The sequence below is a fragment of the Panthera tigris genome, chromosome D4 (assembly GCF_018350195.1).
Source record: "Panthera tigris isolate Pti1 chromosome D4, P.tigris_Pti1_mat1.1, whole genome shotgun sequence".
Lineage (NCBI taxonomy): Eukaryota > Metazoa > Chordata > Mammalia > Carnivora > Felidae > Panthera > Panthera tigris.
The window spans coordinates 16,658,061-16,673,503 of NC_056672.1; the positions used below are offsets into that span (position 1 = coordinate 16,658,061).

Below are 15,443 nucleotides of genomic sequence, written 5' to 3' on the forward strand. Positions count from 1 at the left end.
CTCTGTGAGATTTAAGTTTCTTTTTGTTTTGCTCTTTTATTTCTTACAGACAAGTTGGGCTTTCACTTTACCTGATTCTTTATAAATAAAGGTGGCCTCATATTCTGGACTCTTCCTGTGAGCCCACCCCAAACCTCCTTTCTAGTCTCATCCTGCACAACCTGTCAGCACGGCACCAGCAGCAAAGGCCTCCTTGCCACTGCAGAAACATATCCTCATGTCCACAACACTGTGCCTGTCACTGCCCCAGAATGCCCCGAACCACCTTTTCTAACACTTCCGTTAGCCTCTAAGAAGAAAGGCTCTCTTCAGTCTACCAGTTAATAACAGCGATTTTAAGAAACCAGCAATGTTTTCTCTGCTAATCAACCAGGCAGCAACTCTAACTTTGCATTCCTAGACTTTCGAAAACATGATGGAAAATAAAGTATGTACAGTGTGTGTTTTTACCTAGTACACTCTGCATGCATTTTCCAATATAACCCTTACACACCTGTGCCAAGATTGTGGTTTCCAGACTACGGACTACTAGGAGTTCACAGATGTAAGCCCAGTAAGCCTTTCCCCTCTATACTTTCAAAAGGAGAGAAAAGAACTGGTCATCCGCCCCTCAAATCTTTCTCAACACATTACTTCTATGGCAGTACATCACCTATTGTATCCTGTTCCCTATTATGGCTAGTTATTCATAAATCTGTTTCCTCTGAGAGTTTCTAAACTCCTGATCTTTATGTCCAACCTAGACCAGCACTGTCATTGACACGTACCAGAGACTCAGTCAATGTCCATAAACACAGATGTCCGTTTTAGAAGCTATTCCCATCTGAACTTCCGAAGCCATTTTTCGAAACGCGTAACTCCTAGTTATCATCCCCAATTTTACTCAGGTACTTACCAATTGTGGCACCTTACGTTTTCTGTAGAGGTTGTTGTAGAGGGCTCTGAAACTTTTTCTAGTGTAGCTGCTGCGATAAGCTCCACCAATGAGGTATTCGATGACCAATCCAATGTCAATCAGTGTTATTCTGTAGCCTGAGAGAAGGGCATGCTGAAACAAAACCATGTAATGGACTGTAACTTTCAGTGCCTTTTTTTGGTCTGGTTTGCCATCTGTTAGAACATAACCCAGTCAAGTGCAAAGAGGCAGACTCACGCTTTTCAATCATCTTTACAAATTGATCGATTAATGTGACCAACTAGTGATACAGTCTGCTTGTTCAGATGGAAAAACGAATTTGGCCTTAATGTGTTTTTAGTTTCACAGACATCAAATGTGTGCTTATATTTGCTCATTCAACTCTCTTTTTTTCTCTCTCTCTCATGCATACACATACTTTATAATAAAATACACTTAAATATAGTATAAAAGATTGTTTTTAACGGGAAATTATGGATCTACTATAGCAGAAGTAAAATCACTGGAGGATATCACCAGAATGTGCCATTTTGACATATTATTTTGAATAAAAGTTACTTAAGAGACAGCCTGTGCCAGAAAACACTCAGACTGACTCTGTCCCCTTGAAAGCAGGAAATAACTCTCCCTGTAAAAGGTACCCTCCCTGTACCACGAGATAAAGAGACATCCTTTTCACCAGAGATGAGAAATTGAGAGTGGAGAAGGCTGCATAAACAACCTTGTTACTTTTTACTAATTTACTCCCCCTGCCAAGTTCTGTTTAGAACTCCTTACTAACCCAAACTCCCAAAGTTAACTTCTCTTTGTCCTGTCAATTCCTCACAGATGTATTGTCTCTTTGTCTGAAAAGTATAAAAACTGCCTGCCTTGGTCATTTCTTGAGGTCTCAATTTCATTATTGGGTCTCTGTGTGCACACAATAAAACTTTGGGTGTTTTTTTTCCTGCTAATCTGTCGCATGTAAAATGTAATTCTTAGTCCAGCTGGAAGAACCTTGGACTGAGGAAAATTTCTTCCTCCACCTCAATATACTGAATGTAGGTGATCCAAAATCTTTCACCTCTCCATTGAAATGGACTATATCGCAAACAACATGAGAATATGGAAGGAAGGAGAGCAAATAGAAATAAGGAACATGGAATGACAGAACAAAGTAAGATATCAAAACATGAAGCTACCAAAACACATGGAATGGTGAGCAGGAGGGCTAAGCAGCAGATTTCCACGTACATGCGTCTTGGTCTAAATGAAGATTACTTTGACCACTTAAAACCCACCTTACTACCTCTTCATAACTGTTACTCTCAACTACCATTCACAGTACATTTTTTAAGTTAAAGTATAATTGACAAACACTATCCTATTTGTTTCAGGTACATATCAAAGTGATTTCATATTTTTACACATTATGAAATGGTCCCCATGATAAGTCTAGTTATCACCTGTTGCCATAAAAAGTTAGTACCGTACCGTTGACTATATTCCCTATGCTGTACATTACATCCCCAGGACGTATTTATTGTATAAACTCCTTCACCTATTGAGCCCACCATCCAACTCTGGCCCTCTCCAGGAATCAACAGTTTGATCTCTGAATCTGCGAGTCTGTTTCTGTTTGATTACTAGAGTCCACATCTAAGTGAAATCACACAGCATTTGTCTTTCTCTATCCAACTTATTTCAACATTTTTAAGGCACACACGGTGCTGAACAAGATCTTTGAAACAAACAGATTATGAACAACATTCACAAAGCTTTGAACAAGAAATAAGGCTTTATGTACATATGTATATTTGCTTATTTATAAATAAATGCAATAAATAATATAAATATGTATTTACATATTTCACATACGAATAAATGTAAATAATTTCTTTTTCATATCCATAATTTACTTTTTGCAAGGAATACCAAAACTAATGCTCTTAGTTGCTCCTAGTTAAAAGCATATTTAACTTATTCCATTCCTTTTTCTTTCACTTACTGTAATAGAATCAAAGTTCAAGGAAATGATCTACGGAGAATTATTTTGATCTAGCAGAAATCACGCAAACTAAATTTATATCACCACGGACTCTTTTGCTTACGTCTAACTTTGCCAACTACACGTCTTCCTCCGCCAAGGCTCTCCCACCAAGTCAACATAGCCAGAAAGCCTGGACACTCTCCATCAAGAAAACCAGACTTCAGAGAAATGAGAGAAGTACTTTTAAAGTGTGCCAGGGATGGATTTTAATCATGGGGACAAAAAAAAAGTCTCTCCTAATTTTCTGCAGATGTGAATAAAAGTTCTTGGTGATTAAAAGAGAAGGAATTAAGGCATAAAAGTCTGTTAAAGTGGGAAGGTTTGGGGGCTCCTGGGTGGCTCAGTCAGTTAAGCATCCAACTTTGGCTCAGGTCATGATCTCGCGGTTCATGAGTTTGGCCCTGCCTGGGCTCTGTGCTGACAGCTCAGAGCCAGGAGCCTGCTTCGGATTCTGTGTCTCCCTCTCTCTCTGCCCCTCCCCTGCTTGTACTCTGTCTCTCTCTCTCTCTCTCTCTCTCTCTCTCTCTCTCTTTCAAAAATAAATAAAACATTAAAAAACAAAAAAAGTTGGGAAGGTTTGGTAACTAATAGATGATTTTATTTGAAGTCTGATGTAAGTCAGAGTTCAATGCGAACACTAGAAGCAGAATATGAGCAAGGGTATAGAGCAGTGTGATTCCTCCTGGCTCCCTAGAACAATGTGTAGGCTTACAAAAGAAGATAGGGACCCCAAGCTATCGCTTATAGTCAAAACAATAACAAAACAATGCAAAGCACATATTAGTCCTCCGATAAAGACAACCGGACAAGGACAAAATTTCTTTATTTTCAGCAAATATGATCATCATTGGCAATACTGTTGTATCGTGTTGAGCTAATGTTCTGATTGAAAGTTTTATATGTCTCCGGTTCATATATTTTATCAGAGAAAATAATTATTAGTTAGTGCCACTTACTTGGTAGATCAAATCCTTAAAAACATAAAATAAATTACAAGGAAAAAAAACCTTCCGAGTATTGTTTGGTGATGAAATTATTCAGAGTCGGAGGCAAAGAGGGTAGGTAATTCACTAGAAAATCCAAATGTACATTTTACAGGGCAAAATCTGGCAATACCTCAATCACAAAGCTAAGGCAACACACAAAGAAATCTGTCCGCATTCGTAATTGGGTTACCTGCTTTACATCTCGGACAAGATGATGCAACAGCATATTGGTGGGTCCTTGTTTCTGTCATAAAGAAGAAAAGAAAAAAATGATTCCTTTTAATCACCACGTGCAAGGGGAAAAAATATTTTATTTCAGAATGTACAAATAACCCAGAATACTGAAAATTTTCTTCAACCTCTTTAGTAATGAAGCTCACCCCAATTAATTATTAGAAAGGTACTCCCTAAGAGAAGACATAATCAGACTAAAATAATTTTCAAAGCAAGATGTATTTTTTTTAAATGTTTTTAATGTTTGTTTATTTTGAGAGAGAGAGAGAGAAAGAGACAGAGACAGAGTGTGAGCAGGGAAGGGGCAGAGACAGAGGGAGACGCAGAATCCGAAGCAGGCTGCAGGCTCGGAGCGGTCAGCACAGAGCCCGACGCGGGGCTCCAACCCACTAGCCGTTGAGATCGTGACCTGAACTGAAGTCAGGGGCTTCACAGACTGGGCCACCCAGGTGCCCCCAAGATGTATTTTAAAAAGATATATACGTAGATAGTAAAAACGTAATTAACTTTATTTTTTTCAAGAGATAAAAATAAATCTTAAATAGTTTATAGCTATCCTTTATCATATATAAGCTACACAATTACAAACCCCATCCATCACACAATTACATTCCATCAACAAATACTTATTGAATGCTTACCACACTCAGGCAAGTTTTGAGGGAGTCAGTGAAGAATAAAAGTACTTTCTTCATAGTGTTTACAGTCTAATTGAAGAGAGTGGGGACTTACATGAGAAAATAACCTAAACTATCAAGACTGTGTGTGTTCAAAAAGAGTTGCAAAAAATATGTACCATAAGATCAGATTTACTGTGAACTGGAATATTCAAAAAGGCAGGCCTTGCATAGGGCTTTGAAGAAAGGGTGAGATTCAAAGGCCAAGAAAGGACATTTCAAGAAGGGTGCTTGGCTTGAGCAAATGGTGTTTTTACAGTGAGTAAGCTGGTCTATGTTCAATAAAGGGTTTGCATAGGAAAGTTGCAGGAACAGACTTTTAACGGTGGCCTTAGGTTGAGATGCCTCCAACAACTCAATAAAAGCAATTTGTCCTTATTCACATTATTGGCTTTAATTGTGGTCTTATAAATACTGTGGTATTTTCTTAGATGAGTTGATATTTCTATTCTGTGTAATTAATTAAAATAAAAAACACAGAAATGACTATAGGATAAAATAGATTTGGTAAGAATGTTTGCCCTTTGGTTGAGAAATCTCTAATTTATCTTTGTACATGAATATTCAAGGAGACGAACATTTAATATTCATTTAGCTTAAGCTAAAGCTTAAGCTAATTAATAAATAAAGCCTAAGGGAGGTGGTTGATGGGATGTTCCAATACTCACTGTATTATAGAGCTCTTCCAGTCGGGGGATGGTAAGAAAGCGATGGAGGTTCACTCCATATTCTATTAGGAGCTTCACAAAATCCACTCGATCCATCACCAAAGCATCTAACATTGCTTGCTCCAGTGTGCCAGGCTTCGGAAGGTAGAAATACATAAGAGACATAGAGATAATTAAGAAAGCAGAAACTTGAAAAATATATGTAAAGAATTACATATATTTGATCTCAATACAGACACAACAATCATAAAATACAATCGTAGTAGAAATGTTCAGGACCTGAGTGAAGAAATAATAAAAAGCGAACTTGAAGGCACAAAAGACACCTTAAATAAATCTGTTCTGGTTCCAGAAGACTGATAATTGTAAACATCCCAAATTAATGTGTAGGTTTAATGCAATTCTAATAAAACAAAAATCAAGGTTATTTTTTTGTTGTTGTGTTCACTTGGCATGTTTTCATTTAAACTACACTGGTATCTGAATACAAATGGCAAATTAAAAACACTCATTTAATTTTATTCTGACCTAAAACGTTACTAAAATTATAGCAAAATAATTTTTTTTAAAGAAATGAATCCACAAGAACACAGAGGTCCAGAGAGTAACATTTTGGAAGCCGGAAAGGAGATGGTCAAGTGGTAATTGACTTAGTAGTCCCCAGAATCCCCCAAGGTAAAAGTCCCCAGAAATCGAAACTGGGAAAAGCCAAGAACCAAACAGATCTCTGCCACAAAATCCTGGCAGCTTCAGGAGGACATCGATGTACAAATACTGAATTCCTAATGTCGAGACCTTCCCAATCCTCTTCCCCCGTCTGACTTCCATTAACACTAGCAACAAGGCTTTTACCTTATCCAGGCAGGGGTCTGGAGGATTCTTTTCTGGTAAAGGAACTAAGAGAAAAGGCGGGAATATGCTGTCATCTCAGGTCCCCCAACAAACGGCGTCCAGATCACTCCACCGTGAAGCTCAAAACTACAGCTAAGCTTCACCTAGATGCTCAGAATTTCTAAAGAGCTTTCTCTCCTCCACTCTTAAATAAAAAGCCCAGAAAAGACACACCACAAAACATCAATCAGTAAGAATCAGACAATTCAGGAAGAAGAAAACCTCAAACAAAAACAAAAACAAAAACAAAAAAAACCTATCAATATCCTCAGGGAAATAAGATACTACATTCAGGATGCTTTAAAAAAAAAAAAAAAAAAAAAGCAAAGAACAAATTTGCTCCTAGAAATTAATAGTATGCTACCAGAAACAAAAAGCTCCACATAAGGCATGAAAAGGAAAGTTGAGGAAATCTAGCAAAGGAAAGATACAGAAGATAAAAGGGAAAAGATAAGATTAGAGGAGCAGTCCATAGGTCCAACATTTTTTTTTTTAATTTTTTTATTTATTTCTGAGACAGAGAGAGACAGAGCATGAACAGGGGAGGGTCAGAGAGAGAGGGAGACACAGAATCGGAAGCAGGCTCCAGGCTCCGAGCTGTCAGCACAGAGCCCGACGTGGGGCTTGAACTCACGGGCCGCGAGATCATGACCTGAGCCGAAGTCGGCCGCTTAACCGACTGAGCCACCCAGGCGCCCCATATAGGTCCAACATTTAAATGCTATGAATTCCAGAAAGAGAACCCAGAATAAACAGGAAGCAAATTCCCCAGCATGGAAACATGTGATTGCTAAGTTGAAAGCATCTGCCCAGCATTATGGATACCCAGACTCACAGCAGCACGCATCATTGTGAAATCGGAAAACACTAGAAAGATATTTTTTTGAACTTCCAGAGAGGAAAAGAAATGGTGACAAAGGAGCAGAAAACAGAAAGATTTTTATTCTCAATAGCAATGTTGAATGCTGGAAGCTAAGCATTCAAAATGAGTTCTGGTCTTTAATTAAAATATCTCCAAACATGTGAGTTCTCAAAATGCTTCTCTCCCATGTTCCCTTTCTCAGAAAGCTACTGAAGGATGCACCCCATTAAAATAAAGCAGCAAGCCCAACAAGAGGAAGGCACGGGATACAGAGAACAGGTGCTCCACTACAGGAGAGAGGCAAAGGGAATCTCCACTATGATGAAGGTAGATTCCAGCACGATAGCCCAGAACCGGGAACAGCAGGCAACCAGTCCAGATTGTAGCAGTGAGGACAGCACCACAGACAGAAATGTTGAGAGGTCTCTAAAATAGATGAATCAGAAAAGAGCAATATGATTTGTTATTTAGAAATACGGAGATTTTGAAATATCAGTACAATCAAAAACCGTCAAAAATACTTGGGTCTCCTGGTCAGCAGGCCAAAGAACTACTGTGTTTCTTGTTGTTGTTGTTGTTGTGTGTTGTTGTTATTGTTTTAGTGCCTTTTAGTACCATTAGATGTTTTAAAAATGGTGCACCCGGGTGGCTCAGGTAGTTACGCGTCTGACTCCTGATTTTGGCTCAGGTCATGATCTCATTGTTGGCAGGATCAAGCCCCGCATTGGGCTTTGTGCCGACAGTGTAGAGCCTGCTTGGGGTTCTCTCTCTCTCCTTCTCTTTCTGACCCTCCCCTGCTCATGCACACGTGTGCACATTCTCCCTCACGTGCTCTCCCTCCTCCCTCTCTCTCTCAAAAAAAAAAAAAGTTGTTTTTTTTTTTAATTAAAAAAAAATTTTTTTTTTTAACGTTTATTTATTTTTGAGACAGAGAGACAGAGCATGAACGGGGGAGGAGCAAAGAGAGAGGGAGACACAGAATCGGAAGCAGGCTCCAGGCTCTGAGCCATCAGCCCAGAGCCCGACGCGGGGCTCGAACTCACGGACCGCGAGATCGGGAGATCGTGACCTGAGCTGAAGTCGGACGCCCAACCGACTGAGCCACCCAGGCGCCCCCCCCAAAAAAAGTTTTAAATAATGTGCATGTATTAGTTTGACTGAAGGATAATATACCGATGGTATGGTCACAACTGCAGTTCTTAAAAACGAAATGTTAATAGTGATTATCATTAGCACGATGGATAATCTTTCTTCTTTCACTTTTTCGCTGTTTTCACTTATTTCTATTGTGAGTACATTTTAATTCAAAAATAAGGAAAACTTCAAGTTTGAAATCACAATATAAAAATCTGGCCATAGAAAAAAATAAATAAAATATGCTTCCATTCTTTCTTTCTCCCAACTTTGTTTGCCAGTTTCAATCAGGCTGCAGAGCCTGAGGGGGAAAGACATGTTTTTAGGGAGACAAAGTTGATGAGAAAAATGTCTCCGGTATCCTGGGGACCCAGCTATTGCAATGCTACCTCCACACCCCTCCCAAACCAATCTATCTCTCCTCCATTTTTTTTTTTTTGGCCCTCCCTTACAAGCCAAATATTTTTCCAAAATAACTTCATTCTCACTATACCTTCCAATGTTGTCCATAAGTTAGGATATGTTTCTTGGCAATGTCCATTCTGTCCCAAGCCATTGCCAGATTTAATTGTTCTGATGCTGCTAAATTTGTGCCTAGGGTAAAGAAGGGAACAAGAATAGATCCTATTTAAAATATCCACATAAAAAACACTGAGTTCCACGGAACGTGAGAAGAGGAAATGAGGAAGACATGTAACCTCGTCAGACACTCACCTTTTAGCAGAGCCGTTAGGATTACTAAATCAAGGTCTGGTGACTCCTCAGAATCAGCATCAAATATGGTCATCTATAGCAGTTGAAACACAGAAAGTCATACATTTTGGGAGCTCATAAAGAAATGGCTTCAAAAAGTACCCACAAAATGCATTCTAGAGCTAATGAGTTGAGCAAAACATTAATGTAAAAAACCACATAGAGTTAATCTCCTTGATTTGTTACTTTCCCTTTTTACTCAGAAAACTTTTTAAATAGGGTAATAGAGAATTGTGGAAGCTCAAGGGAAAAAAAACGTAAAAATTCCATGTATCCTACAGGAAACACATGAAAAAACATGACTACACTAAATTTACTATGGATACACTATAATGAAAAGAAACAGTGTCAATTCCTTTTTAAAAAAATTTTTTTAATGTTTATTTATTTTTGAGAGAGAGAGAAAGACAGAGTGCAAGCAGGGGCGGGGCAGAGACAGAGGGAGAGACAGAATCTGAAGCAGAGTCCAGGCTCTGAGCCATCAACACAGAGCCCAATGTGGGGCTCAAACCCATGAACTGTGAGATCATGACCTGAGCCAAAGTCAGACACTTAACCAACCGAGCCACCCAGGAGCCCCTCGGTGTCAATTCCTAATGCGAAAAAAAAAAAAAATCATTCCTTTTGAAGCGATACCATATGACATCCTTCTGTTCACGTAGTCTGAGAAACTAAAATTTTTGCTTTTTTCATGAGAAGTGAATCCTCAAGGATTTTTCATAAAATAAGTGAGGCAATTACAATGCACCCAGTGAGTAACTACAACAGATGGGCACAGCCGGTCTTCACAATGTCAATGTCCAATGCATCCGGACATGAGACTGATTTTTTTAAGACAAATAAGGATTTTACTTATGATTATAAAAGGCTGCTTGCTGTTAAGGAATGTATCTCAAGCTTTCTAAATGCAAATATATTTTATATAGTAAAGGGAACTGTTTGGAAAAAAAAGAGCCAAGTCTGGCAAGCCCAGAAATGCCACCAACTAGTGAGTTTGAGGGAAATATCTACAGGCCACTGAACCTCAGGTTTCTCATCTACAAGGTGAGAGGAACCCACTAAATAATCTCTAAGGTCCTGTAAAGATAGAATAACAATGCTTCCACAATTCAGATGCTTCCACAATTCCCTCCAACTAACAGCCCCTTTATGTGCATGAATAAAATCAACTCTCAATTACGCAGGGGTCGAGGACCTAATTCCTAAGATGTGCAAACCCATCGCTGACTACTCTTGCCTCCTCTTTGATCGTTACACTGTTTGTTACTCTATTTGATGACAGGAAGACACAAATAGAAGGGTGATCTCTTTAAGGTGTCCTTTCCTTACTGAGTACTGTGGGAGATATCAAATGTAGTAGGCCACACACAAAATTTCAACTCTGAGCCCCATGTCAGTTCTACCATTCTATAACTGCTGACTCTGGGCAAATCACCTAAATTCTCTAGGTTTTAGCTTTGGCATCTCTGAAATTGGAATAAACAGTCACTGCCATATTGCACTCACTCATGGTTGTTATGTTTGTGGTTATTAGGTCCACTGACACCTTTAAAAGTGTTTTTCACATTATGTTTATCCATGCTTTGTCCAGCCTGAATTTGTTCAATTTGTTTGTCTGAGGCCAGGTGCTTAAATATTACTAAAATCTTGTATGATTTGGCCTAGCTTTTGAATTCTGGAAAGATCACTGTGAATCATGACATATTTGCATGTTTACTATACCTGTTGGCTTTATATCGTCTAAGTCATTGATAAAAATCTTGATCAAAGTACCCTAAAACACGAAAATCTTTTCACGAGTCTATATTGTGTTTACAGTCCATAGTTTGTGGTCTCCATTTTCTGGCCCAGAGTAAATTCCCACATTTCCCATTGTTCAGTACATCCCCAAAGATCTCCTACATGATTTACTAGGATGTTATGATGCAGTCACCTAAGCCAAGAGAGAACACATGGAGCTATGCTTTTACCCTCTGAAAATATTTATGTGTGATCATCACTAAATGTGCTCACTCTTCCGTAATACTGACATGTTGGTTTTTCTCCTAAGTGCAGTCTGAAATGTGAAGCATTGTAGGGAGGTGGGGAGGGCAGGGAATAAAAAGCCAAGTTGACTCAAATAAGGGTCAAGTTCTCCAGATCTATATACAATCAAAGTAAAATTAAAAACTCCTTATTTTGGGGGCACTTTGCTGGCTCAGTTGAAAGAGCATGTGACTCTTGATTTTGGGGCCATGAGTTTGAGCCCCACACTAAGTGTAGAGATTACTTAAAAAAATAAATGTTAAAATAAAATCTTAAAAAAAGAAAAAAAAACCCTTAGTTTTAAATGTTGCGGAGGGGTGCCTGGGTGGCTCGATCAGATGAGCATCCGACTTCAGCTCAGGTCATGATCTCACGGTTTGTGGGATCGAGCCCCGAGTCAGGCTGTGTGCTGACAGCATGGAACCTGCTTCAAATTCTTTCTGCCTCTCTCTCTCTGCCCCTCCCCAACCTGCTCACTCACGTACACACATGCACGCTGTCTCAAAAATAAATAAACAATAAAAAAAAATAAAAGTTTTGGAAACAAGTATTACAAATGATGCAAATTATCAGTTTTAAAGTTGGTCAAGTTATCAACTCATCATACTCACAGAATCCCTGTGCACCATACACTCCATGAGAATTTGAAAAAGGTGCTTGGACTGCTTAAGACTAAAGTTGAAAGTGTTCTGAATCATGCAGATGATCTCCTCCTTCACCTGAGGACGTAGGGTCCTGAGAAGAGAGAGAAATGATAATGCCTTGGCACAACACAGAGAAGAGAACGAGCCAAACACTTCAGTGCAGGAACCCTTGTCTGTCCCATCCGACTGAAAAGATTTCTGTAGATGCTTCTGCTGTGAGAGCAAATGAGGAGGAAGCAAAAGGAAGCAGGGCACCTGGAGAGGCTGAATTTGAAAGTGAGCGTGAACAGATCCGCCATGATCGTGGAAAGAATGTACTCCAGGACAAGGTTCTCGAGCTGACAGATTTCCAGGGGACTGTGCATCGCCAGAAACTGCAGGCATCATATCTCAAAGAATCCGACACTCCAGAAGGTTTAAGAAGCACACATTTAGGGTAACTTTAGGAAAGAGACACACGGGAAAGAATAAGAACAGGGTCAAAGCATAGAAGTAGAGGCTAGGGGCTGAGGGGAGAGAGGGAGTGTAAGGAAAGGGTCGTCAGAGCATTTATACCATAAGCAGTGAATACACATTTACTGCGTAAACTGGTGGGGCCAACATTTAGTTCATAGGCATTATATTTACTTACACAGAAGAAATATTATGCTTTTGAAATTGGAAAAATCACACTGGATATAGGCATGGCTAGAGAAAAACTACCTTTTTATTTGAAAAGGCTAAAGAGTTAAAGCCTCAAATAAATATAACATGTTATATAAATGCTAGGATGCCGATTTCCCCCAATTCCTCCTATTTTTGCTAATGGCAAACGAATCTGAAGGTGATCGGTGGGGGGAGGGGGGGGGCAGCACTGGTCTCCTCAGTCACCACAGGGTTTTCTCAGCTATCAAGGCCAACTGCAGGAGCGTCTCCTCTCTCAACAACACCCCCCACCCCCGCCGGGATGCTTTTTCCCTTGAAGCTCAGACAGGGTTCCAGAGCCCCGATAGAGGCAGGACCATTCTTCAGCTAAAAAAAGAGCAACTTGCATCAGGGGAGAGCATTTTGGCATTAATTAATACACATAAAAATCACTGGAAAGTTAATTCCAGTCTCAGCCTCTGCCCCCAAGGATATCTGGCCCACATAAAAGCAGAGCTTAAAGAACTAAAACGGAGGAATAAACAGTCACCGTGGCTTAAAAACTGAGGAGTCAGCAACTCACCCTTCGTCTGCTAAATGTTTGTGGGTGAAGGCCAGGAGGTCGGCCGCCCTGCCTGTGCCTTCACACACCACCACCGGGTCTTTGTCTTTCACAGTCTCCCACACGGCGAGGATGACATTGGGACCTCCTTCTACCACCAGCCCCACCACGGGCACGCCTTGTCTTGAACCTATTTCAGATGACAAGCAACACCAAACTGTTACAAAGAACTCCTATCTTGGCCAGGCATCCATTTCGCTTTCCCCAACACAAGTCTTTCAATTACCACATAAACCTTTTACTTACACTCACCCCTCTTTCTTCCTGGGCTCACCCAGGCTTGCTTAGTTCAAGACCAAGCCAGAAGCTTGGACTGTCAATAAAGTCACTTAAATGTGGTGAGAGCATCTTCAAGCTTTCCCCCATTAAAAAGGTACCTAAAGGTTTTCACTAATTACAAAAAAAAAAACCAAAAAACAAAAAAAACCAAAAAACAACTTTTTAAGTTTTTTTTTATTTTAAGAGACATAGAGAGCAAGGGAGGGGCAGAGAGAGAGAATCCCAGTCAGGTTCCTCACTGCCAGCAACAAGCCTGATGTAGGGCTCGAACTCACAAACCATGAGATCATGACCTGAACTGAAGTCAGATGCTTAACCAACTGGGCCACCCAGGTGCCCCTAATTTAAAAAATAATTTTTTTAAGTAGTCTTCAAGAAATTTCAGCTTCTCATTGTGGAAACTTCAAACATATCTTGAAAAAAAAAAAAACCAGAAATATAATGGATCCCAATGTATCTATCACTCACCTCCAAAAATGATCAAAATTTGCCAGGTCAATCAACTTCTAAGGATGATTATTTCTATGTACAAGATGGGATGGGTAACTCTCAAAGACTTTTATATTTCAACATATTCTATTTTTTAAATGTACTCCACTGTTAAAATTTCTTATCACTAGGATATATTATTTTATTTTTTATTAAAGGAAGGAAGACCAAAAAAAAAAAAAAAAAAAAAGAAACAAAGACGGTGGAGTCATTCTTTCTGAGAAGATATTAAGTGAAAAAGTTACAGAATGATGTATATAGTACAATCCTTTTTATAGTTTTAAAACCACATACATGAATATATATTTTATATATGTTTGCATTATATATATGCTTGTATGATATATATGTGTATAAGTATATACCCATATATCTCTACATATATATATGACCAGAAACTCTGGAAGGGTACACATCAAACTATTATTAATGAAGAAGGGAGGGGAGGATTTGGGGAAATGTTGAAAAAGAACCATTAATCATGGGGGCGCCTGGGTGGCTCAGTCCGTTGAGCGTCTGACTTTGGCTCAGGTCATGATCTCACAGTTCATGAGTTTGAGCCCCACGCCGGGCTCTGTGCTGACAGCTCAGAGCCTGGAGCCTGCTTCAGAGTCTGTGTCTCCCTCTCTCTCTGCCTCTCCCCCACTCATACTCTGTCTCTCTCTCTCTCTCTCTCTCTCTCTCTCTCCCTCTCTCTCCAAAATAAATAAACATGAGTAAAATTAAAAAAATAAAGAACCATTAATCATGAATTATTGAAATCTATGGAAAAAACTTTTGTGAGAGCATCTCTTATATCCTATATAATGAAACACGATGCAGCCATTAAAGATGTGCTAAGCTATTCTAATTTCTTTTAATGCTTATTTTTGAGAGAGACAGAGAGACAGAGCACAAGCAGGGGAGGGGCAGAGAACAAGGGTGACACAGAACCCAAAGCAGGGTCCAGGTTCCGAGCTGTCTGCACAGAGCCCAATGTGGGGCTCGAACTCACAGACAGTGAGATCATGACCTGAGCTGAAGTCAGATGCTTAACCAACTGAGCCACCCAGGTGCCCCTAAGCTATCCTTATTGATGTAGAAATGCATCCAAGTTGAAAAGCATGTATATTATATGAATCTAGTGTTTGTTTAAAAAATGTTGCTCTGGGTGTGTGTGTAGAATATTTCTAAAAGTATATATATGATAAAGTTGACAATGGTGAGGTTTTTATTGTGAGAATAAGGAAAACCTTTCCTTTTCTCATGTGCTATCTTTGCTTTATCTGAATATGAGAATATATAGTACTTTTATCATCAGGAAAAAAAATCAACAAGGGGAAAGAGGGAATTCAATTTCTACTGGGTATATCTTTCTTGAAGCAATAACTATTTCCCACAAAAATAAAAATATTTATGATTGCTTCCTACAAAAAGGATCTCACTGATGCTAATTAAACTTGTTAAAAAAAGAAAAAAATTGTCATGTTCTTGCTGAGAAATCGCACTAGAGAGCTGCCTCTATTTTTGGATCCCAGAGTTAGGCAAGAATACAATATCATGCCTCCAAATTAAAAGCTCCTGGAATAGACATTCCAGGAAAGCATGCTATTCCATTGAGAGTTGGACTA

The 15,443-nt window shown here is 39.3% G+C and overlaps 1 protein-coding gene across 1 annotated transcript in view; it reads right to left on the reverse strand.

Annotated features, from left to right (window-relative positions):
* Nucleotides 1-15,443, reverse strand: part of TRPM6 (transient receptor potential cation channel subfamily M member 6) — a 202,834-nt gene that overhangs the window by 83,176 nt on the left and 104,215 nt on the right. The window contains exons 12-18 of the mRNA XM_042963460.1: nt 13,027-13,195; nt 11,787-11,910; nt 9,112-9,184; nt 8,891-8,991; nt 5,511-5,645; nt 4,122-4,175; nt 896-1,048 (exon numbers count right to left, since the gene is read on the reverse strand). Coding sequence (XP_042819394.1) covers nt 896-1,048; nt 4,122-4,175; nt 5,511-5,645; nt 8,891-8,991; nt 9,112-9,184; nt 11,787-11,910; nt 13,027-13,195 — 809 coding nt within the window. The remainder of the gene's footprint in view (nt 1-895; nt 1,049-4,121; nt 4,176-5,510; nt 5,646-8,890; nt 8,992-9,111; nt 9,185-11,786; nt 11,911-13,026; nt 13,196-15,443) is intronic.